At 41.6% G+C, this 22,854-nt stretch overlaps 2 protein-coding genes across 5 annotated transcripts in view; both read left to right on the forward strand.

Moving 5' to 3' along the window:
- Positions 1–5,212, forward strand: part of ADGRG2 (adhesion G protein-coupled receptor G2) — a 43,968-nt gene extending 38,756 nt beyond the window's left edge. For both annotated transcript variants that reach the window (XM_083439380.1, XM_083439379.1), the window contains 5 exons: positions 1,252–1,351; positions 1,974–2,257; positions 2,802–2,903; positions 3,943–4,095; positions 4,189–5,212. In XM_083439380.1, the coding sequence (XP_083295506.1) occupies positions 1,252–1,351; positions 1,974–2,257; positions 2,802–2,903; positions 3,943–4,095; positions 4,189–4,373 (824 nt within the window). In that variant the 3' untranslated portion in view covers positions 4,374–5,212. The remainder of the gene's footprint in view (positions 1–1,251; positions 1,352–1,973; positions 2,258–2,801; positions 2,904–3,942; positions 4,096–4,188) is intronic.
- Positions 5,213–8,295: 3,083 nt separating this feature from the next.
- The window catches only part of PHKA2 (phosphorylase kinase regulatory subunit alpha 2), a 51,534-nt gene continuing 36,975 nt past the window's right edge, over positions 8,296–22,854 (forward strand). For 2 of the 3 annotated variants that reach the window (XM_083439381.1, XM_083439383.1), the window contains exons 1-5: positions 8,351–8,859; positions 11,726–11,920; positions 19,147–19,305; positions 20,416–20,463; positions 21,666–21,834. In XM_083439381.1, the coding sequence (XP_083295507.1) occupies positions 11,843–11,920; positions 19,147–19,305; positions 20,416–20,463; positions 21,666–21,834 (454 nt within the window). In that variant the 5' untranslated portion in view covers positions 8,351–8,859; positions 11,726–11,842. Of the gene's footprint in view, positions 8,860–11,725; positions 11,921–19,146; positions 19,306–20,415; positions 20,464–21,665; positions 21,835–22,854 lie in introns of all 3 variants that reach the window. The other variant, XM_083439382.1, reaches the window with a different exon arrangement.

Here is a 22,854-nt window from a genome sequence, read left to right on the forward strand (position 1 = left end):
TGTGATAGAATTATACTAGGATTTAGATTTCCATGAGACGTTAAACTCAGCTACATTAGTCAAATTACATTATAAATGCATTATAACACTGTGACACCAGATGGTGCTGTAGAGCTGAAATTGCAATTCGGTGATATTTTCCATTGTGAGCTTTACAAAGGTTTTTCCCCCAGAGCATTTTCAGAGCGTTTTTTTATAGCTGTGTAGATCTAGCCATAGATTCAAACCACCTTCAGCTGTGAGATGCATCTACTCTTAGGCAAATCACTATCTCTCTACTTAGCTTACTACACAGTAGCTTTTTTTATTAAGAATTTAATTGATTCAGTTTAACTGAAATGAAACAACAATAGAAGTCAGTGTTGTTGCAAGGATAAAGTAATATATCATGTATGCTTAGTGAATTTTAAAATAATAGGATCATTATACAATTTTTTGCAGCTCATAATACTTGTCTTTTTTTTTATAAAAAAAAGTCAGGCACAATTTCTTGGAAACTTATTCAGCAATTAATATTCAGAGGGAACCAGGATGTTATGGCTTGTAATAGTGAACAAGAGCATTGCATAGGTACAAATGCAATGTGTTGCTTCCTAGCATCGCTTCCTTCAGTTTCCAAGCAGCATTGCAATAGCATACCTGCCCCTGGCTGAAATGATAGCAATGGGGGCTCTAGGCCTACCTGAAGAGGGCATTCCAAAGACAAGGAGTGCTGCTGAAACAGATCAGTCTGAGCTCTCAGAAAAAAAGATTTGTTTATACATATACGTAGTCATGTGTTTTTCTTCTGACAGTGATGTCAGCAGACTGCTTTCGAGTATGCTAGTCTGTGGGATTTCAACTCCTTCTAGGAAACCTGCTATACTACATAGTGCGGTTGTAAAGATTATAAATGTATAAGTATTGCTCTGAATATCTGTAATATCAAGTAGTGCCCATCCACCAGCACGATGTGTCTGGCCCCCTGGATCCCTGCATCCCTCACTGCACGTCCCCAAAATCTGCTCTGGTAGGTCAGAGCATCATCTAGAGTAGATTTGAGGAGCGGCATGCAGGGCTGTGCAGGGGAAGAGAGGAAGAAACCATTCCGGTCCTTTGTGCAAGCAGAGTCTGCTCCCACGACATTGTATTTCATCCTAAATACATGTTTTGCTGTTGTTTCTATACAGTGGTTCTCATTGCCAGCTCTCCAACAACCTAAGTATGTTTTTGCTATATTTTCCATATACCTCATGCCTTTTTATCTTTCAGGGGTACCAGCAATTGTAGTCGCCATTGTACTGATAATATCTCGAGATAACTATGGACTTGGCTTTTATGGAAAGTTTCCCAACAACTCAAATGATGAATTGTAAGTCAGCAACAACCACCATATGCTGAAAGTATGAAGTTGCTTAAGTAAAAATCATACAGGGATGATTTTTGCCCCTCTTAATAATCATTCTCAAGGTCCTATGTCATATGTGTGACTGAGTTAGTACCATACTTATCTCTGGAATGATGGAAGAAAAAGAAATGATATAAAATACGGATGTAAAATTAAAAACATAAATTTAAAACATGCCCTGAATATAAAGAAACAAGATATACCATTGTGTTACTTTAGGTATGATACATCCTTTTGAATGTACTTGATTGCAGTGATGAAAAAAGTTAAAAATTTAAACCAAGTGAAAATCTGATTAAATAGATATATATTTAATCTGTAAAGACAGTTTGTGGCCTAGTTACTAACTTCAATTGCAAGTAAGGTAGATGTGTAGCGGTCTCATCAAAACAGCAGACTACAAGGCCAATTTTTTTTATTGTGTTGCATGATGGGATGCTGTTCTGCCGGGGGGGGCGGGGCGGGGAGAAAGGGCTTTACTGTACATGGAACTAGTCACGTGACTTTCTGAGTTTAGAGCTTTTCATTTTCAAAATGTTTATGGAACTGACTGTCACTTTTCATGTCCCGTTTTGTATTTTTTTAGTTGCTGGATTAAAAATGATATTGTGTTTTACATCACGGTTGTGGGATACTTCTGCACAATATTCTTGTTGAATATCAGCATGTTCATAGTAGTGCTGATTCAGCTTTGCAGAATCAAAAAGAAGAAGCAACTTGGTGCCCAGCGAAAAACCAGCATCCAAGATCTCAGGAGTGTTGCTGGCCTCACGTTCCTACTGGGAATTACTTGGGGATTTGCCTTTTTTGCATGGGGTCCTGTAAATCTTGCATTTATGTATCTCTTTGCCATCTTTAACACCTTGCAAGGTATGTTCTTGGTTGTTTTTTTAAAAGTAGATCGTATTAAGACATAATTAACAGAATACTTATAGCACTCAGTACAATGCACACAAAGCACTATCTGGATGCAATCCTTTGGTCCCACCGAGGGCCTTCTGGCGGTTCCCTCATTGCGAGAAGTGAGGCTACAGGGAACCAGACAGAGGGCCTTCTTGGTAGTGGCGCCCGCCCTGTGGAACGCCCTCCCATCAGAGGTCAAAGAGATAAACAACTACCTGACCTTCGGAAGACATCTTAAGGCAGCCCTGTTCAGGGAAGTTTTTAATATGTAATGCTGTACTGTTTTTAACACTTGATTGGGAGCCGCCCAGAGTGGCTGGGGAAACTCAGCCAGATGGGCGGGGTATAAATAAATTATTATTATTATTATTATTATTATTATTATTATTATTGCAATCGGATCAGTTGAATCCTGCTCTTTGATGATCTAGCAGTTTTAAAAATAATTAAAAAAAACAGGTAAATCCAGTGCATCCCTTAAACTTTAACACATTCTTTTTTTTTTTTGCAGGGTTTTTCATTTTTATTTTCTACTGTGTAGCGAAGGAGAATGTCCGCAAGCAGTGGAGAAGGTATCTGTGTTGTGGAAAGTACAGACTGGCTGAAAATTCTGGTAAATATGTTTTTTTTAAAAAATGTTAAAATTAAAATGTGTGTAGTCGCAGTGAGCTGAATCCAAAGGTGCTGGGGTAGCTCAGTTGGTAGAGCATGAGGCCCTTAATCTCAGGGTCCTGGGTTCACATGGGGCGAAAGATTCCTGCACTACCAGGGGTTGGACTAGATGACCCCCAACTCTACCGTTCTCCGATTCTATAATTCTATGTATCTTTGTAAGCAGAAAATGCTTACAAAGCAGATCCCGCACTGTTACAAATGGTCCCCCTGGGACGGTGCTGTGCAGAGGAGGGACTGGGAAGGACACACTTGCATGAACTCTGAGCTTGGGTAAGGCTTCTTTGACTGCATCTAGAATTTACATTTTTCACTGTGGCCAAATAAATTTACCAATGTCAAACAAACCATTTTCAGACCATATACAGTGGTAACTCAGGTTAAGTACTTAATTCGTTCCGGAGGTCTGTTTTAACCTGAAACTGTTCTTAACCTGAAGCACCACTTTAGCTAATGGGGCCTCCTCCTCCTGCTGCGCTGCTGCCGCACGATTTCTGTTCTCATCCTGAAGCAAAGTTCTTAACCCGAGGTACTATTTCTGGGTTAACGGAGTCTGTAACCTGAAGCATATGTAACCCGAGGTACCACTGTATTGGTTTGTTAGTGTAATTAATCTACTGTTTCTAACTCTGTAATTACGCAATCAGCAGAAACTGTTCTGCAGTGTTTATCAAAGCGCAAGCTGGCATGCTATGTGAAGCAGATTAAAAATCAATTTTATGAAACTGAGTTTTTGTTATTAGTGAAATTAGAGAACTTTGGTATTAAGAGAATTTGGATAGTAAACATTTTCTAAATTTCCAAGGATAAAACAACAATTTAAAAAATGTAAAGTATTGGCGAAATCTATAGTTATAAAATGATTGGGGGGGGGAATAGGGGCTTTATAGATATGAGGTTTAAATTACCTTATTAATAGTACTTTTGAATGGGGCTTTAACATACATAATCATTCTTTTGTAATCCTTATTTTGCTGTAGATTGGAGTAGAACTGCTACAAATGGATTAAAGAAGCAGAACGTTAACCAGGCAGTATCCACTTCCTCCCATTCTTTGCAATCAAACAGTAACTCCACTAATTCCACCTCAATGCTCATGAATAATGATTACTCAGCTCAAGCAAATGGGAATGGTATGTATACAGTACTAAGATACTCAGCTTCTATACTGAACCAGTCAACTGGCTCGAGTTCTAACAATTAATTTTTTTTAATAAACATTTCAGGCAATGTCTCCAGTGAGAGGAACGGCGTTTCTTTCAACGTGCAGAATGGCGATGTCCGACTTCCTGACTTTTCAGGGAAACAGCTCATATTTCAAGAGAACCATGACACAGGCCCTAAGAAATCTTGCATTTCACTTCGAAGGACTTCAAAGAGAGGGAGCCTGCACTTTATTGAACCGATGTGACATTATTAAAAGTTGCTATTGTTTCACACAGTGACATATAGGTTTATTTTAACCGTTTTACATAATGTGAGAAGACTACCCCCCCCGCCCCAGAAAAGGACATTATTTAATATATAATAGCAAAGCTTCAAGGCAGCCTCCGATGATCAAAAGCGTTTGTATTGTTTTTTTCTTTTAACGTCAGTGAAATTAATTGACAAGGTACGTTAGACATAGCATCGTGACTGGAAAACACGGCCGGCTAAATTGTGTGGGGGGGGGGTTAACAGTGGATGTTACAAGTTCCTTTTACAAGTTCAACTTTCAGTTATGAATAACTCGAAACATTGTACAGTAATGTTGTATTACTATAGATAATTAGATGCGAAACTGAAAAAGATGCTTAACAGCGAGATCCTTTACATGTCTGTTCAGAAATAAGTTCCAAGGAACTTACTCCTAGATGTGTGTGTAGGTTTGCCTACATAGTAATATGTGATGTCTACATCTTTTAATAGGATGTAGTCACAGATATAGTATTGTATATAGACAAAACAACAACTACCTTTGATTATCCTTTATATTTATTTCTTGTAAATTAAGTTTAATATTCCTTTGTATAGAAAAAAAAATAGTTGTGCAGAGTTTGAAGCCTTATTGTAATTATAAATTTATATGAAGTGAATTATTTCGGTTTTCCTTGAATACTTGTGTAAGTATGTACAAAAATGTGTCTGTGAAATAATTTAAAATGGTCATATACAAGTTGGTAAGACATTAGATTGCAAGTATGACTTCTGTTGGTGAGCTTGCTCATCACAGTTTAAGAACACATGAAAGCCTATTGGGATTTTTATTTTTTAATCTACAATTTAAAGATGGTTAGAGGACAATCTACCACTTTTTCTCCCCAGAATGGTGGTGTCATGTTAAAAGAAAACTACTCACAGGTGTTTGGGCTTCAAATAAATTATTCAAGCATTGGTGAAGCCATGTCATTTACCAGGGTAGTAGTAATAATAATAATAATAATAATAAATAAATAAATAATAATAATTTATTATTTATACCCCGCCCATCTGGGTGGGTTTCCCCAGCCACTCTGGGTGGCTTCCAACAAAGATTAAATAATCTATTAAACATTGAAAGCTTCCCTAAACAGGGCTGCCTTCATATGTCTTCTAAAAGTCTGGTAATTGTTTTTCTCTTTGACATCTGGTGGGAGAGCGTTCCACAGGGTGGGTGCCACTACCAAGAAGGCCCTCTGCCCGGTTCCCTGTAACTTGGCTTCTCGCAGCAAGGGAACCGCCAGAAGGCGCTCGGCATTGGAGACGCTCCTTCAGGTATACTGGGCTGAGGCCGTTTAGGGCTTTAAAGGTCAGCATCATATATATATATATATATATATATATATATATATATATATACATACATATATATATATATGTTTGTAATATATATATATATATTACATACATACATATATATATATATATATATATATATATATATATATTACAGTGGTACCTCGCAAGACGAATGCCTCGGAAGATGAAAAACTCGCAAGACGAAAGAGTTTTTCGTTTTCTGAGCTGCTTCGCAAGACGGATTTCCCTATGGGATTGCTTCGCATGATGGAAATGTCTTGCGCCTTTTTTTTAAAACCGCCAATGCATTCCTATGGAAAACTGTCAATGCACTGTGGTGCTTCGCAAGACGAAAAAATTCACAAGACGAAAAAACTCGCAGAACGAATTAATTTCGTCTTGCGAAGCACCACTAGCGGAAATCCTTCTCCTGAAGGACTGCTTGAGAGGGGAAGGGAAGGGATAATCTTCCTGTTACCCCTAAAGCATCGGGGAGGAATTTGTAGTTCCTTTATATCATCGCAAGTCCTTTAGCAAACACTATTTACTCTTCATCCCTGCTTAGGGCTAACAGTTATGCATATCCACTTCTGCCAGGGATGTTTTCCAGCAGCAGATATATGTGTACACAAACCATTAATGATTGGAATCAGTTTGGGGAATCAAGGGACACGGGGGGTCATTTTGACGAGCAGTCTTTCACAAGTGGGCTATACGAGTCCTGAATGCTCTTAATACATCTCTGTAAAGTGCAGTTTAGCACACACATAGCTTTCGTCAAAGTCAAAAGTGACCAAGTGCCTTGGAGATCTGATGATCAAAAAGGCAGTTCTCTTTTGCAACCTCCTCAGATATGTTAACTGGCAGGTGATGGTCATGGAGCTTGGAGCCAGTGGTCAGGGATGCTCCAAAAGGTGCATCCTCATTTTACTGCGCTAACAATATCACTCATGAACAATTAGCATAGCGTCACAGGCCTCTCCTTTAACCTTCTAAACTGAATGCTGATTTTATGCTTAGAACACTTTCATTAGGAGTAACAGAACTGTTTATCCTTAGTTGAAAATTCTTGACAGATGCATTCTTGACACGTAACCTGTACAAAGCTAATGAAACCAGCAAATGTCTTGTAATTTCATCTTTTTAGTAAATAATTCTGTTAGCTGGCTAGTAGATTTTGCTGGGTTGTTTTTTTTAAAATGAAATTTTGCTTACACTTTTAATTTTTAATCTTCAGTGGCAGGAGAGAAATAAACAAATACGTATTTCTGCCAGTTATGTCTAGCCTAAGAAACATTATGCCATAATCATAATTATAGCATTATAAGGCTGTTAGTCTTTAAGGCGCCACATGGCTATTTCTTTTTGCAACAACTAACACATTATCCCCAATAAGCAAGTGACATTCACCCACCCCATGCTTTCCTTTTGGACTTATTTAAATGTGTGTAAATACTGGCATACTAGGTGATGCAGGTTCCACAAAATGCCGCAGTACAGTGTCTGGAAGACCCTTCCAAAAATCAGTTTTATACCTTTTACGTGTATTTAAATTGTACAATTTGGAAGTAACATTGAGAATTGCTCTGGAAGTAAACTACTTGTTGCACAGGTGGTCTCATCAGGAAAGGTTCTGCTGAAGACAACTGGGATTCCAGATGACATTAACAGATTGGAGAACCGAGCCCCAACCAACAAAATGAATTTCAGTAGGGGCAATGTAAGGTTCTATATTTAGGAAGGAAGAACCAGATGTGCAAATCTAAGATGGGGGGACGGGGACGGATGACACCTGTGAAAAGGATCCAGGAGTCTTGGTGGACTACGAGCTTAACATGAGTACAAGGCAATGCAGCAGCAAAAAAGGCTAATGCTATTCTAGGCTGCATCAGCAGAAGCATAGTGTCGTGATCAAGGGAAGTCATAGCATCACTCTATTCTGCCCTGTGCAGAAGGATATTAGCAAGCAGGAATATGCAGAGGAGGGGGACCAAGATGATAAAGGGTCTTGAAAATAAGCCTTACGAGGAACAGTTTGGGTGTGTTTAGCCTGTGAAATAGGAGGCTGAGAGATATGATAGCCATCTTCAAATATCTAGGGGCTGCCATATGGAAGATGGGAGCAAACTTGTTTTCTGGAGGGTAGAATCCGAACCAATGGATTCAAGTTACAAGAAAGGAGATTGACGGAACATCAGTAAGAGCTTCGACGGTAGAACGGTCTCCCTTCGGAGGTTGTGGAGCTTTTTAAGCAGAGGTTGGATGGCTTCCGCTGAGATTCCTGCATTGCAGGGTACTGGACTAGATGACCCTCCGAGGGGGTCACCCTCGCTGTCACTTCCAACTGTACCATTATACAATTTATTAGCAGTCCAGGAACTTCTAATGCAGCAAGGCTGAACATCTTAGCTGAGCGCGTGCAGAAAAGCTCAGCCCAGCTCTGCCCCGCGTCAGGCTCCCCTGCGCAACAGCAAAACAGCTTGCGAGAAAGTCCTGACAGGCTTACAAAGAGGCTTCATTTAAAAGCCAAACAGAACGGGCAGAATCCGCCCACTGTGTTACATAACACGCAGGCGCAAAATGAAACCCTCCTCCTCCCTCTCGTATCCCCCCCCCCACCCCCTTTACCGGAAGAGCAATGTAAATTTTTTTTTTTGTGGTTCACGTCTTTGCTGTCACATATATCTATCTATCTTCGCAGACCTGCTTGCAACAAGAGGCGGGTTGTCTTCGGGATTTCGCCGGCCCCGTAACCAGTCTAATAAAGAGGAGGAACTATTTCTCGGGCCCGGGCGGCGCGTGCCTGGCTGCAACCTGACCCCGGGAGCTGACCGCTGCGGGAGCTGCAGGAGCCTCAGCCTCGCCGAGGGAGGCGCTCCCGGGGGACTGACGAGGCTCCCGGAAGAAGAGCCGCGTCCCGAAAGCGACCCTGAGCTTCCATTCCGGGGCGGTGGGGTGCCTGGGGGGGCGAGGGCGACAACTCTGCCAGGTCGGGCAAGCGAGCTTGGGCAGCTGGGCAAGGAATGGGGCTTCCCTGCTGAGGGGCGAGAGCTGCCCGCCCGCTCCTTTTTGGAGAGCTCGCAGGAAGAAATAGCACCGCGCCATCCCGGAGAATGGGAATCGGGGGAGATCCTTGGCAGGTAAGGGCATCTCCGTTTGTGGCGCACTTGTATGATGCGAGTTAAGTGGAAGGGGGGTGGGGGCTGCCCGATGCTTTAGAATCGGAGGACCTTGTAGCCCTCCCCCCAAGACTTTCGGTTGTATAGGACGCTTCATCTTAGGAAAACGCACCTTTTGTTTTGTCAGTTGTTTTATTTATTTATATACCGCTCGCTTGCAGTAGTTAAACCTCAGTTAAAAGTATTCAAAGAAGCAATAGGAGCCGTTAAACAGGGTCAAAAGCATCTGTATATATTTAAGATTAACAGTAAAAAGAGATTTTAAAAATATCAGCCTCTGTGCGTCTGGATAGTCTTGTCCAAAGAGAAATGTTTTAAGCAAAGTGCCAAAAAGTGAAGGCGCCTGCCTGGTATCAATAAGCGGGGAGTTTCAAAATGTAGGTGCCATTGCACTAAAACTGCAGAAGGACGTGCTGCTTGCAGTACCCACAGATTGAAAAAGTCAGGGGGGCACGTATTGGGTAAGGTGGTCTTGCAAGTAAACCTGTGAGGGCTTTATATACAGTACCAGTACTAACCCCTAGAACTTGGCTGATCTAGGAACAGCCATAACTGTTGTAACAGGTGCAGCTGGTTAAAGGCACGTCTAGTCACTAAGTCTACCTGGGCCTCCAGCAATGTGCTCCTTTAGAGGAAGTTCAACCCTGTCCAGGGCAGGCAATTGAGCAATTTCCCCGACATGGGAACCACTCACCCACAGTGTCTCCGTTATGTCAGGATTCAAGTTCAGCTTATCTTCCCTCATCCACCCACCGTTTGGGCCCTGGTCCAGGACCCACATGGCCTCCTGATTCAGATGTTATGGAGAAACATAGCTGAGTGTCATTAGGGTACTGAAGGCATCTTGCCCTGAAACTCCTAATAACTGCTCCCAGCGGCTTCATAACTGCCAGGGGCTGAGAAGCATTCTTCCAATGCCTCTCTCTGGACTCTCTCCCATAGGTAGGACCAGAACCTCTGTGGTATAATGCCCTCAATTCCTATTCCATGGAGCTTGTCCAGGAGGGTACTATGGTGGGTGGTATCAAAAGCCATGGAGAGATCAAGAAGCAGGAGCAAGGTTGCACTCCCCTTGTCCGGCTTGCTGTGAAGGTCATCCAAGGACAGTTGTTCAAGGACAGAGCACATTGTTTATGTTCTAAAGAAGACAATTCCAAAGAGTAGCCCTCATTTATAATAAAAAGCATCTAGCAACTTTCAGATATAAGCAGTTGAGGAGGACACCTGCTTTTAAAAAAGTAAAATAGTTATGCTAAAGTAATACCACAAATAGCAAATCACTGTAATACTCCAGGGCCTTTTTTTTTTTTTTTTGCTAGCATAGTCAAATTATCATTTTGTCCCCTCCCTTCTGTTTGTTTTCTGTCCTCAGTGGTGTAACACTGTCATGTTACATCAATAGTACATCAAATGATAAAAGTTGACCTGGTTACCATGGGTGTACACGGGTGGCGGCGGGGGCAGATGCCCCCCTAAATCAAGTAAATAAAAATACTTAACTGTCCAATTGCATCACAAATAACTGAGTTCTGCCCCCCCCCCCTTGTTACATAAAGCTTGCCCCATAAAATAAATCCTGGCTATGCCCATGCTGGTTACTATTTTTATTTTCATTTTTAATTTCCCTAGCACTACTATTGTGCTTCACATTACTTAACCAGAACTAAATGCTACCCCGCCCCCTGCAAATTATTGGCCACTATTGCTAATTACAGTACTGGCCACTATTGCTAATTTAGGGTAAATATGCTTACTTACCTTTGAACTCAATGTAAGCCCCTTTGAACTCAGTGTAAATGCATTGAGCAAAATGGGCAGACAGTAGCTCCCTCCAGGGCATTTCCTTCTCTGAGGTAGACAACTCTGGGATTCGGACACCTCAGACTTAGCTTGCATGTATGGCAAGGTCCTTCCTGAAGCCACATTTTGCTGTGCTGATTTCAAGATCCATTTATTTGGGTTGAGAAATAGAGATGGTGGTGGTTGCAGGGGAGACTTCCATAGTTTTAAATGCTTTGGTAACTGTTAATTTGAAAGAACGCAGCAGCATTTCTGCACATTTGGTTGCATGCTTGATTCGGCAAGTTTGTTCCTACTTTGGGACGCGGGTGGCGCTGTGGTCGAAACCACTGAGCCTCTTGGGCTTGCTGATTGGAAGGTTGGCGGTTCGAATCCCCGCGACGGGGTGAGCTCCCGTTGCTCTGCCCCAGCTCCTGCCAACCTGGCAGTTCAAAAGCATGCCAGTGCAATTGGATAAATAGGAACCGCTGCGGCGGGAAGGTAAACGACATTTCTGTGCGCTCTGGCAGTCGTCACGGTCCTCCGTGCGCCGGAAGCGGTTTAGTCATGCTGGCCACATGACCCAGAAAACTGTCTGTGGGCAAACGCCGGCTCCCTCGGCCTGAAAGCGAGATGAGCGCCGCAACCCCATAGTCGCCTTTACCTTTACCTTACCTTTTACCTTTTATGTTTCTCAGGGTTTTATGAGGGCAATTGTTATCCATGTACAATGGTTCTTGGTTTTGTTATATACACAGCTAGATGTCTAACGTGGACATAAGATATTGTTGATGACCTTTAGCACAGAAAATGGAATTGGAATGAGGGTGGAATCTGGATTGTACGTGCCTATGGAGTATGGATATCATTTCAAGGGTACAGTAATATACTGAACAGCTAATATGAGAAGTAGTGAGTTTGCTTCCATGTAACTGTGCATAGGGTTGCTGCTTCAAGAGTATAGTTGAGACGGTGAATTATATGTAGGCAAAAGGGGAAACTCCCTGGCTATTTTGTTGACAACTACTCTGTTTATTTTGGAACAAAGATGCCTGCTACCATCAAGACCTACAATTCAGCCTGCTGATGGATGAGTGAGCTATTAGTGCTAAAAGCTGCTAGAAAGACATTGGCGCCTCCAGCCACCCAGCCTTTCTCTTGAAAAATGAGGAGCAGAAGCAACTCTGGAGTCCGTTTAGATGGCTACGCCCGGCTTGTTCAACAGACCATTTTGAGTTATCAGGTCAGTGCCACTACTTACAGGTGAAAGGGTTGTTTCTGTTTTTAACAAACCTCTGTTTTCATATTTATTTTTAGCAATCATTGTTTGCTTGCATATCAAAGCATTTGCTCTGACCTGTAAGATGTTTGCTTTAGCTAGATGTGAAGAGAATATTTTGGATCATAGATTCATGGAATTGCGGAGTTTGAAGGGATCCCGAGGGTCATTCAATCCTGCACCCTGCAATGCAGGAATCTCAAGCAGATCATACATGTTGGATGGCCAACCCCTGCTTAAAAACCTCCAAAAAAGGAGAGTCCACCACCACTTGTGGGAGTCTGTGCCACTGTTGAACAGCTCTTACCAGCAGAAAGTTTTTTTTTCTGATGTTTAGTTGGAATCTCCTTTCTTGTAACTTGAATACATTGGTTTCCTATCCTCCAGAGCAGAAGAAAATAAGGTTGCTCCATCTTCCACGTGAGAGCCCTTTTGATATTTGAAGATGGCTGTCATTCTCCCCTCAGTGTCCTCTTTTCCAGACTGAACATACCTAAGTCCCTCAATCATAAGGCATGGTTTCCAGACCGTTTATCATCTTGGTCATCCTCCTCTGCAATCATTCAAGCATGTCAATATCCTTCTCAAATTGTGGTGCCCAGAATTGGAGACAGTACTTGGGTGTGGTCTGCCCAAGGCAGAGTGGGACTAAAGTCTAGATGTTTGATTTCCATGAGTACATTATTTCTGGGTGAGTGGTAACAAATAACCAAGAAACGTTGGTGAGGCAGTCTGCAATAACTCACTTTTATGTGAGTTACCTTCGATAAAGTCCCAAGCATAGACATCATAATGGGCATCTTATTAGATGCCTATGTAATTCTACCGCTCCCTTCCAAAGTTCTTTGAGCAGGCTGAGAAGGCTTTAAATAGTTTTAAATGACTGGCAGATTCCAGTGATCAGAAGGACATATTGCCCCCTTTTTAAGGAAATGCAGAATGTGGGCAGGGGTCTCTCTCATTCTCAGGCCTCCACATGTCTATCTCTGGTGACAAAGTCATTGGCTTCTGCTGCTTTGGGATTTTGCTTACCAGCCGAGCTTGTATCCCCCATGCTCCTTCCTATCAAATTTTAGCTGAGTTGAGCAGCTGATAATAAAATGTATGGAGTGTTTTTACCCTTGACAGATGCTTCAAGGGAATTTCCTAGCTCACAGGCTTCCCCCAGAGCCTACTTTCTCCGTCCCAGCTTGTCTGCCACATCTCTGCCTACTCCTCACCTTAGAAGTCTGATACATGGTTAAGATGTGACATTTATCAGCCCAGAGTAGGGAACGTTTGGCCTTTTGCAGACTGTGTGGAGTGATGCTTTGCTGTAGTTGCTGCTGCTGTTTTTTCAGCACATGTAAAGTTTTCTTTAAGATCATCTGTGCATCTCTCTGAAGTTTCTGAGTCCTGACATGTTAATCCTCCTCTCCATTTCCAACATTCATGCTGTGAGTGCCAATTCATACATAACACCCACCCATAAGAAGGCTTGGGGGAACCCCAAGGTTTGCAAGCGTGTAAAGAAATCTTATGGGGGGGAACTGAAGGGAATCCCCTAAATAGCCCAATAAGGGTTGAGCTTGCATGAAATATGGAGGTAACATCCATTTAAAGGATTCTTTAACTGTCATGGCTTCCTCCCAAGAATTCTGGGAACAAATTTGTTAAGGTGGCTGTGAGTTGTAGCTCTGCGAGAAATAAACTACAGTTCCCAGGATTCTTTGGGGGAATCCATCTTTGTTTAAAGTGGCATAAGACCACTATAAATGCATGATGTGGATGCGCATAACTGTTGGGAGGAAAACCAGGAAGAGGACTGGAATAGAATCCTGAACAGTAGCACTTGATCCAGTGAAACATTTTGCTGCAGGTCCCATGTGCATTATTCCATTTCCCCCACTTCATATCACTTACATATTGTGCTGTTAGAGCTGCTTGTACATTTATTCTTATTTTAACAAAATTTATATGCCGCTTACTCAGACAAAGAACCTCAAAGTGGTTTACAAAAGACAATAAAATATTCATTAAAAATACCAATAAAAGCAAACATTAAAAACCAGGTAGTTTATATATAGATATAGTCAGTTATTTTAAAACAATTATTCCTAAATCACTGATTCTTAAATCACTGTTTAAATTCTTAATATTGCATGCTAAAATTACATGCCTTGTTAGGCTTGCTGAAGCAAATAAAGTTTTTAGCAATATAGCACAAAATTGGCACCATCGGTTTCCATGTGTAGGTGCCATTATCAGTAATACTAATTTGGCTAACAAGTACCTGTGTCTTTTAACCACACATATATTTGTTAAATGGATAATGGTACATTTGTCATGTTTGGATACATTCTGCTGCATGGAAATGATACAGGTACAGGAGAATAGTCTCTGTGACTCTCAGGATAGATGTGCCTATAATTGTAGGCACGTGGTTGGCTGCTAGTATTTATTATGTTGTGGCTAAGAAATAAACCATGAGCATTGCAAAAATCTTAGGTAAAGAATAACTAGAGCCATTGGATACATTTGGGCCCCTGGATAAGAATAACAAAATGCTCAAATTCTCCAGTTTGTTGAGCTGAAGGCACCCTACGAGAGAAAGCAGCAGTGTCTTTTGAGGGAGCCTTCAGTTAAAATACTTTAATCTGCAGTGATGAAAGCAGGATTTTTTCCATGAGTCACTTTCCAAATATACTTCTCACATAGAAGTGTATGCTGGAATAAAGGGCATGATGCAAATTGCAGACCCTAAAGGTCATTGACAACTTTGACACCAGACTATGTCAGGAGCAGACTCTACAGATAACAGATGACAATTAGTATTGTATTTAATATTGTCTGCTGGAATAAGACATCACAATACCAGGCAAACCTCAATAGAAAACTGAGGAAGATGTGCCACAACAAGTCCAGTGCAACTCGAAAAAACTGAGTCACGTTTTACTTAACTTGAGGGAAACCTTGAAATACAGAATTAGGAAGGCTCCACGCTGTACGTGCCAGAGATCCACTGTGGTGTGTGTATGTGCGTTTATGAAATTCTTCTGAAGTCAATAGAACCTCTTTAAGATGAGACATGGTGGGTACAAATCTATTTTTGAGAGTGGCATCTTTCTTTTCTTCCTCCCTCCATCCCACTCTTCTTAAAACTCTTTTCACACAGTAAATGCCTTGTTTTCCTACTTTCATCTCTTTAGCCTGTGCATGCATCCAGCGCAACAGGATTCTGGGATGGAATGGGCCATCTGTGGGCTCCTCTCTGGTCCCCATCTAAGTCCCATTATGCTGCCTTCATGTATACATAGGTAGTGCGGGAGAGGGAGATAGGGCTCCAATTAGTTTTTTTAGCTAAACCAAACCATGGTGTAGTGTGAAAGACCAAACTTTCCCAGAGCAAAGTTCGTGGCTGCAGTCTCTTTCCCCAGTTCTGCTGTTGTTCTGCCACCTGTGGATAAGCTGTTATTTGGCTTAATGTTGCACCCGAACCTGGACTTGTAGCTTTTGTGGCTCCATACCAAAAGCTATAATCAAGCTTTGTTATTGGTTTACTGCTTTTGGTTTGCTTGGGGGGGGACATACTATGACCCTGGGTTTGGGTGTAACACAAAGCCAAATCGTGCGGAAGCGGCAGGAGGGCTGGATGAGGAGTCCTGTTGCCACAGCCTTTGCTCTGGGAACCCACATGTATGCTCATTTGCACTAAGACATGGTTTGTGTGTGACCTGGGTTGTGCAAGCAATGTGCCTGCAACACAAGTGGATCAAACTCTGCTTGTGTGTGCGTTTTAACCAAACATTCACTGTTTGTCTGTTTGTTTTTAACAAGGCATGCTATCTGCATTCTGATTCTTATGAGAAAACCACACAGTTTTATTTCACCACTGAGATGGCTCTAGCATCACTGCACAGCTACAGCGAATCTGATGTTATGTAAGCTGTCGTGTTTACCAGAACTGCACTGTGGGCTAGACTCTGATTCCTGCTTAAATGGGTTTCTTAAATTGTTAATTGTTCTAACAAAGACATTAGAGCTGCAGAATGGTTACCCCAGTGTAGCTGAGGATCAAATTTCTTCTTCTTCTTCTTTGGTATTATGCACATAGTTTGAATATCATCATACAGAAAAAAGATAACATATTTGCAGGTTTGTACAACCTTACGATTCTGCATGTTATCTGCAAGTATGATGGTAGATACACAGCTTTGGTAAACTGTGTTAGTACAGTCTCAGCCAAATCCTCGTCTCAGGTGAATCCCTAGTGATTTCACTAAGATTCCCTTGCAACAAAATCCGTTCATGCAGAGTTATTTTCAGTGCCAGAACCATGGCACATTAGTTTTGTAATCACAGTCTGATCATGTAATGGCTGCATTCATTCATAAGCCAAGAACCTTGGCTTAATAAACTATTCTGTGCATGCATTCTGGTGCTTGACTCTTGCTTTGCTCATCACCTCAGCCTTCCCCTGGCATGAAGGGGCAAGTGAGCCAGTGTAGCATGAAATCGAAACCCAGAATCTTGGTTTGTTTCTGTCCCACCTGCCAAGTCACTGGCCAGGGTTCAGTTAAGGTTTGCTGTTGGCTTATAAATCCTGACTTGTTAGGGACGAACAAACCACAGACCAGCATTTGGATGTCACCCCAAGCTGTTTTGTGTACCTGCCCATGCCAGGTGGAGAGTGAGGTGGAAGGAATCAGTATTGTGCACAGTATAATTTGTTAAGCCAAGGTTTCTTGGCTTATCGTTACATGTGAACGTGGCACTGGGTCAGTAAGGCATATCAGTAAGTGGAGATTTCTGAGCCAGAGAGCAGCTTTGCACCCACCTGCTCCACGCTTACCACAGTAATAGTGCCTTCTGCCTGCTCTCCGTCATTCCCGTTTGCTGCAATATTTCAGACTCCAGTTCCTTATCATAGCTACTGAGGGTTGGCACTCACCCAGCAAACAGCATTAACACGATGGCACATAAGGAACTTTCCATCCATCAGTAAGATACTAATGGGACCAGAGACTTACCTTCTTTTGGACTTGCCAACTTCACTTAGCAGCTGTCCAAAATAGAAAATGATTGAACGATAGGATTCTGAACAGTTTGAGCTCTACAAACCTTGAGAACAACCAGTTGGGTGTTTGTTTTTGGAGTCCTGAGACAGAGTACCGAAAAAGCATCCTGAAAAGATGCACTATGTCCTTCCAACTTTGCTTTGATCTGTGCCTTTTGCACAGGAGTGTGGCAGCACCGATCCTTTGGGACTCCCTGCCTATTGATATCAGGCAGGCACCTCCACTGTATACCTTTTGGTGCCTGCTGAAGGCATTCTTATATAGACAAGTCTATATATTAAAACTTCGTATGAGTTTTAATTTGTTTTAGTCTATTGTATTGTGGTTTTACCTTTCTGTATGGTTGTAAATTTTTAGTGATAATTTCATTGCTTTATCTTTTCTGTTGAGTTTTCCCCAACAATCAAGCGGTATATACATTTTATGAAATAAACAAATAGAATACAATGATATTTCACCAATGTACTTACCATGAAGGTTCCTATCTATGTGCTTTAAGCAGGCCGGTGCAGAGATTGTATGAGGCCTGTGCAGGAATCTTATTCTTTGCTTGATAGTGTAAAGCTGTCAGGCTCCTGGCAGAGGCCCCAGGCCAGCTCAGCCCCCAGAGGCCTGGGGCAAGGCTACCCATCCCCCCTGCATGTGCCTGGCTCTAAGTACCATGGATGGGAGTTGTAGAATACTTTTCTTTGCATGCACAACATCATGCTATTGCAGCCAGTGGAAACCAGCAGTGCAAAAGCACAGAGTGACTTCTGAGCTCAGTTCCTTTCTCACCACACCCTTCTCACTTGTTACCCCTTGTCCCTCTGGCACCAAGACATAATTTGGGTAGTATGATTAGTTATGAGTCGGTGTCTTCCACAAGCACATGGGCAGTCTTTATGTTCACATGCTGTTTATTTATTTTTGTATCTTACAGCACAGCCCTAACAATGTCTTACTCAGATGTAAACCCTACGGAATTCTGTGGGGCTTACTCCCAGATGTGTGGGGGGGCTGGGATTAAAGCCTTAGATAATTAATTACCACGCAAGAGCAAATTCCAATTCCAAATCCAATTCAAAAATAAGCTGTGCGAACTCCTGTATATCTTCATTTAAAATGTAAGAAATGTTTTTAAATGCCATGGTTTTGCCCCAGGTAAGCAAACCCCCCTAACCCCTTAATTTATACTGTATTTTGCTAAGACTTTATTCCCTCAAAAGTTTAATAATTAATAGGTTTAGGGATAAAAATAGTCCACACACAACCCGGCTCTCCCTGTGACCTTGAAGCATAAGGACAGTTGATAACAGCCGTTGTGGCTCTGTAATATTTCACAACGTTTCAAAACCTAAAGATCATTCTCTGTTCCTGTGCACAGTCGGTTCCCCAGAAACCTCCTCCTTAGAATGTTCCATTACTCCTCTGGCTCTGAGCCCAGAATCAAGCTGCTAAAACACACGCCCTCCTTCTTTTTCTTCCCATAGCACAGAAATGAGTGCTGTAATTGACCTACGTCTAACATGCAATATTAGACAAAACTACAGGTTCCATACAGACATGTGAACCCGTGTGTGTGTTTGCCCCCCTTTAAAAAAACCCTGAATGTAGCTTCCAATACTGCAAATTTCAGTGTAGAAGCGGCAGGAATGAAAAGCCTGCTCAGCCAATATTTCTCTGACTATTTCTCTTCTCAAAAAGCCACACACACCCCAGCTGATTTTTAGCTTACAGGAAAAAAAGATAAGGCTGTGTTTCCTTACGAGGTGAAAAGCAATGGAGTTGTTTTGAGGGGGGCGAGGGGAACATCCCAGATGGAAAAGTTTAAAAGAGCTCCTTTTGCTCTGGCCTGGCATATGGCTTCTTCAGGCAGCTGTAGGGGCCTCATTGTTTTGCAATCCAGGCCCAACCATAGTTTTCATTGGACCGCTGGCGATGTAGCGGCCAAATGCAGGAAGAACACCCATGAGAAATGGGTGAATCTACCTCATTCATACTTTCTGAAACAGTACCTGAACCTATGATTCTATGGTTTCCCCAGTGAAATTCGCACTTCTACCAAGTAATGTGTACAAAAATGCACACGCTAGGGTAAGGTGTGCTTAGAAGTGCTCAGGCTGTTTAACCTTAAAAAAAAACTTCTTTCAGAACCCTGTTACAGGACTGCTCTCCGCCAGTACTGAGCAAAAGGATGCTTGGGTACGAGATAATATTTATAGCATTTTGGCTGTGTGGGGCCTGGGGATGGCCTACAGGAAGAATGCAGATCGGGATGAAGATAAAGCCAAAGCATATGAATTGGAGCAGGTATGTCTTTGGATCACTATTTACTCTCTGTTATGATATGTAAAGATGAATTTATTTATTACTTACTCTACAAGTGAATAAACATACTGTCATTTTCAGTGCATAGTGAATCCTGCTTAATTTATGGGTGGTGTTAAAAAATTGGAAAGTGGTAAGATCAAAGCAATGGATGAGATTTGGGGGAAGCAGCCGTTTGATGATTGACTTCATAAATCCATTACCCACGTTTGAAGGACAATTAAGGGTCCCCCTTTGTAGAGTTATGATATGTGAGCTTCTATAGCTCCATTCACAGGCTCACCTGAAACAAGCTCAGTTCCTAGCAGGCTCAAATTTTGACATTTTGGGTGCATTTCAAGCTTCATGGAAGCCAGATTCCCTCACAAGGGAATGCCCGCTTCTCAAATCTCATCTGACTTTTATAGCAGCAGTGGCAATCTTTCTTTCTTTCTTTCTTTCTTTCTTTCTTTCTTGTCTTATTCTTTGCTATGGCCTCAGAAACTCAGGAAATCTTTATGTCTTAGGAGGTGCTGCGAAGCATAATGAATGCTGTTGCTGTTGTTTTTATTGTTACTGCCACCACCACCAGCTGGTAAGCTTCAGTGGCAAAAAGGAAGAGGGTGACTGAAATGGCAGAGGGAGCTAATGCTAGGCCTGGTGCAGAGCTAATCATGATCTGAATCCAAACCAGAAATATTTGGGATTTGCCTTTTAATTGAATGAGGAAAGCTCATGCTTCAAATTCCCCAACTTTGAACTACAGCAGCACAACTCCATGCACCAACATTTGCCTGCTGTGTGTCAGGGAGTCCTGACACTGTGTCCCTGAGGAAAACTCTGAGCTTCTATTTATAGCATAGGAATGATTATTTTAAAAAGTTCTTTTGGTTCTGTGACCATCCAATCACTTTAGCCGTGACATAAAGCAATTGCTTACTGTTCTAGCTTGTAACTTTGTAATAAAATCAGGTTACGCAGCTGAGCAAATTGTTTTCTTAAATGTATAGGATGGTTTTGTAAATGTTCTCTTTTTTTTTACATGAGCATTAATCATTAGTTATTAAGACCCAAAATAATGTTTGCATGCTTTCTTTAATTATATTCCTGCAGAACGTTGTGAAACTGATGCGGGGACTTCTGCAATGTATGATGAGACAGGTAATGATAAACTGAACGACTTGTGTTCTGTTATTTTCAGTGGCATGACCAGATTTAATGATACCAATGCAATTTTAGGTGTGACGAATGGGATACACTGCGGAAGGCAGGTTCAAACAAAGTAGTACTTTCGGCGTACTGAAAGTAGTACCTAGCTGTTCCTCTGAAACCATTTCCACTCGTGGGAGGGAAAATGCATTTTGGACTTTGCAAGCTAAAATGAGTCCAATTAAAATGAATTTAAGGGCAGCCTGCCATGAAATGGATATTACATATAAAACTATTTTAAGTGCATGTTCTATTTATACAGCATACCTCTCTAGTATAAATGAAACAATCCTCCTTCTTGGAATTGCAATACGCTAGTGGCCTGAAGGAACAGTGGGAGTTATTGTCCCATGCAAATTGCAGGTGTGAGAAGACCCTCACTCTGTTTATTGCACGAGAGTGCAAATGACTGAAGACCTTCAAGCACCCCCCATGCCTAGGTTCTGGCAAATATCACCCTCTTCCCACACTGGCTGTTTCTGCAAGAAATATTTTGCACTTGAGAGCAAATGGTGTGATTAACATTTTGCATAGTTGGGCACTTCAAGTGGTTAAAATAAAAAACGCATAGTCTCCCTGTTTCCGTCTCCCTAGCAATTTCACTATAGGTACACATGTGAACTTACTGTACACGATCAGCGACTGAGAGATTGTGTTCAATGTTTTTACTTTGACATTTTTATCCTTGGGCTAGAATCCATAACATTTTAGCCCCAGTGCAATGTTCTTGAAATACTTTCATATTCTTGTGTGGTTGCTGAGAACTGAAAACACTACCTAATTCTGCCAGGTCCAAATATTGGCTAGGATGATGTCCATTTGGATATTTCCTTCCTTTATATAAGTCCAGTGTTGTATAATGTTGTGTAAAAGATGCCTGATTTCTTTTTAGCGGCTCTGTTTCCCAGTTAGAAGCTTTTATCTGTGTGTCAGTCTTCGAAACAATCTAAGAGGCAGACCAATGTGACTGGCTGTTTACAGTAAATTTCCTCAGCTCTATTCAAGATACTTCATTGCTTTGTTGAAGCAATTTGTTTTAAGAACCTCCCCCCTTTAAATTATACTGTACCAAAATCTAGGCTGAGGCAGAATTATTATTTTGAAAATGTTTATGACTAAAGAACTACTTTCAGAATATTGCTTGTTTTTCTTAGGTAGATAAGGTTGAGAAGTTCAAGCACACACAGAGTACCAAGGACTGCCTGCATGCCAAATATAATACAGCCACTTGTGGTACAGTAGTTGGAGACAATGAGTGGGGACATCTACAAGTAGATGCAACTTCCCTTTACCTTCTCTTCTTGGCTCAGATGACAGCATCAGGTAAGCTACGTTGGAACTCATAGTTATTTTCTAACCAAGGACAGTTATAACCAGCAAGGAACATTTCACCCCTCAAAAAAAAAAACCAACACATTTAGTATCAGACTTGCCTTTTAATATAGTCCATATGTCTGCTTAGTTACAGATTAGAGTGGACAAGTTGCCTTCCAGATCTCCTGTAGTTGTTTGAATGGCTTGACCTTCTGTGGAATGACAATGACTAGCTATTGTGTTCCATTTTTATTTGGTTTGGAATCTGAACACTGTAAAATGGTTTTGTCAAGTTGTTCTTGGTTGATTGTTTTGCAAGGGACATTTTTCAACAGGGATGAGGAATCAGTAGCCCTCAAAATGCTGTTGGACTTCAGTTCCCATCAGCCCAATCTAGCGTGGCCAATAATTAGGCATGAAGGGGAGTTGTGGTCCAACAACTTCTGGGTGACTACCTCTGCCTTCAACGAAAGCATCTACTCATTCATGAATCCTTTTCATTTTTGTGCATGGGTACATGGCAATGCATATTTGCAATGTGTTACCAAGGTCACTCATCCTATAGATGACTGACAGACAGCCCACCAACAGATGGTTGTTTCAGTACTTAACAATCTGTACTTTAAATGCTACTTATTGCCGAAGAATTATTTTGCTTTAGTTAAGCGTTTAAATCACAGGCATGATGTATGGCACTTATGGGAGTCTGAGATTATGGAATAAGGTTATCACTGGAAAAGCCCATCTCCATTTAAGAACTGAGCATGCATTTTATTTTGGACGATATCCTTCACAGAATTAAAAGCTACTTTAAACATTGTCTTGTGTAGTTTGTTACACCTTTCATTGTTTAGGCCATTGTTCTATGGGGTGGAGCAAATGGGTCCTCAATGAGCAGTTGTCTATAGTGTAACACACAATTTACATGCAGAAGGTTTTCTCAGTGCTCTACCAGGATCATAAGAACCCCCAAATGGAACTATTGACTGGAGTTAAGGTAATATGTATCCCTAATGGTGGTTCTTTCTT

Source organism: Podarcis tiliguerta, assembly GCF_965153285.1.
Source record: "Podarcis tiliguerta genome assembly, chromosome: 4".
Lineage (NCBI taxonomy): Eukaryota > Metazoa > Chordata > Lepidosauria > Squamata > Lacertidae > Podarcis > Podarcis tiliguerta.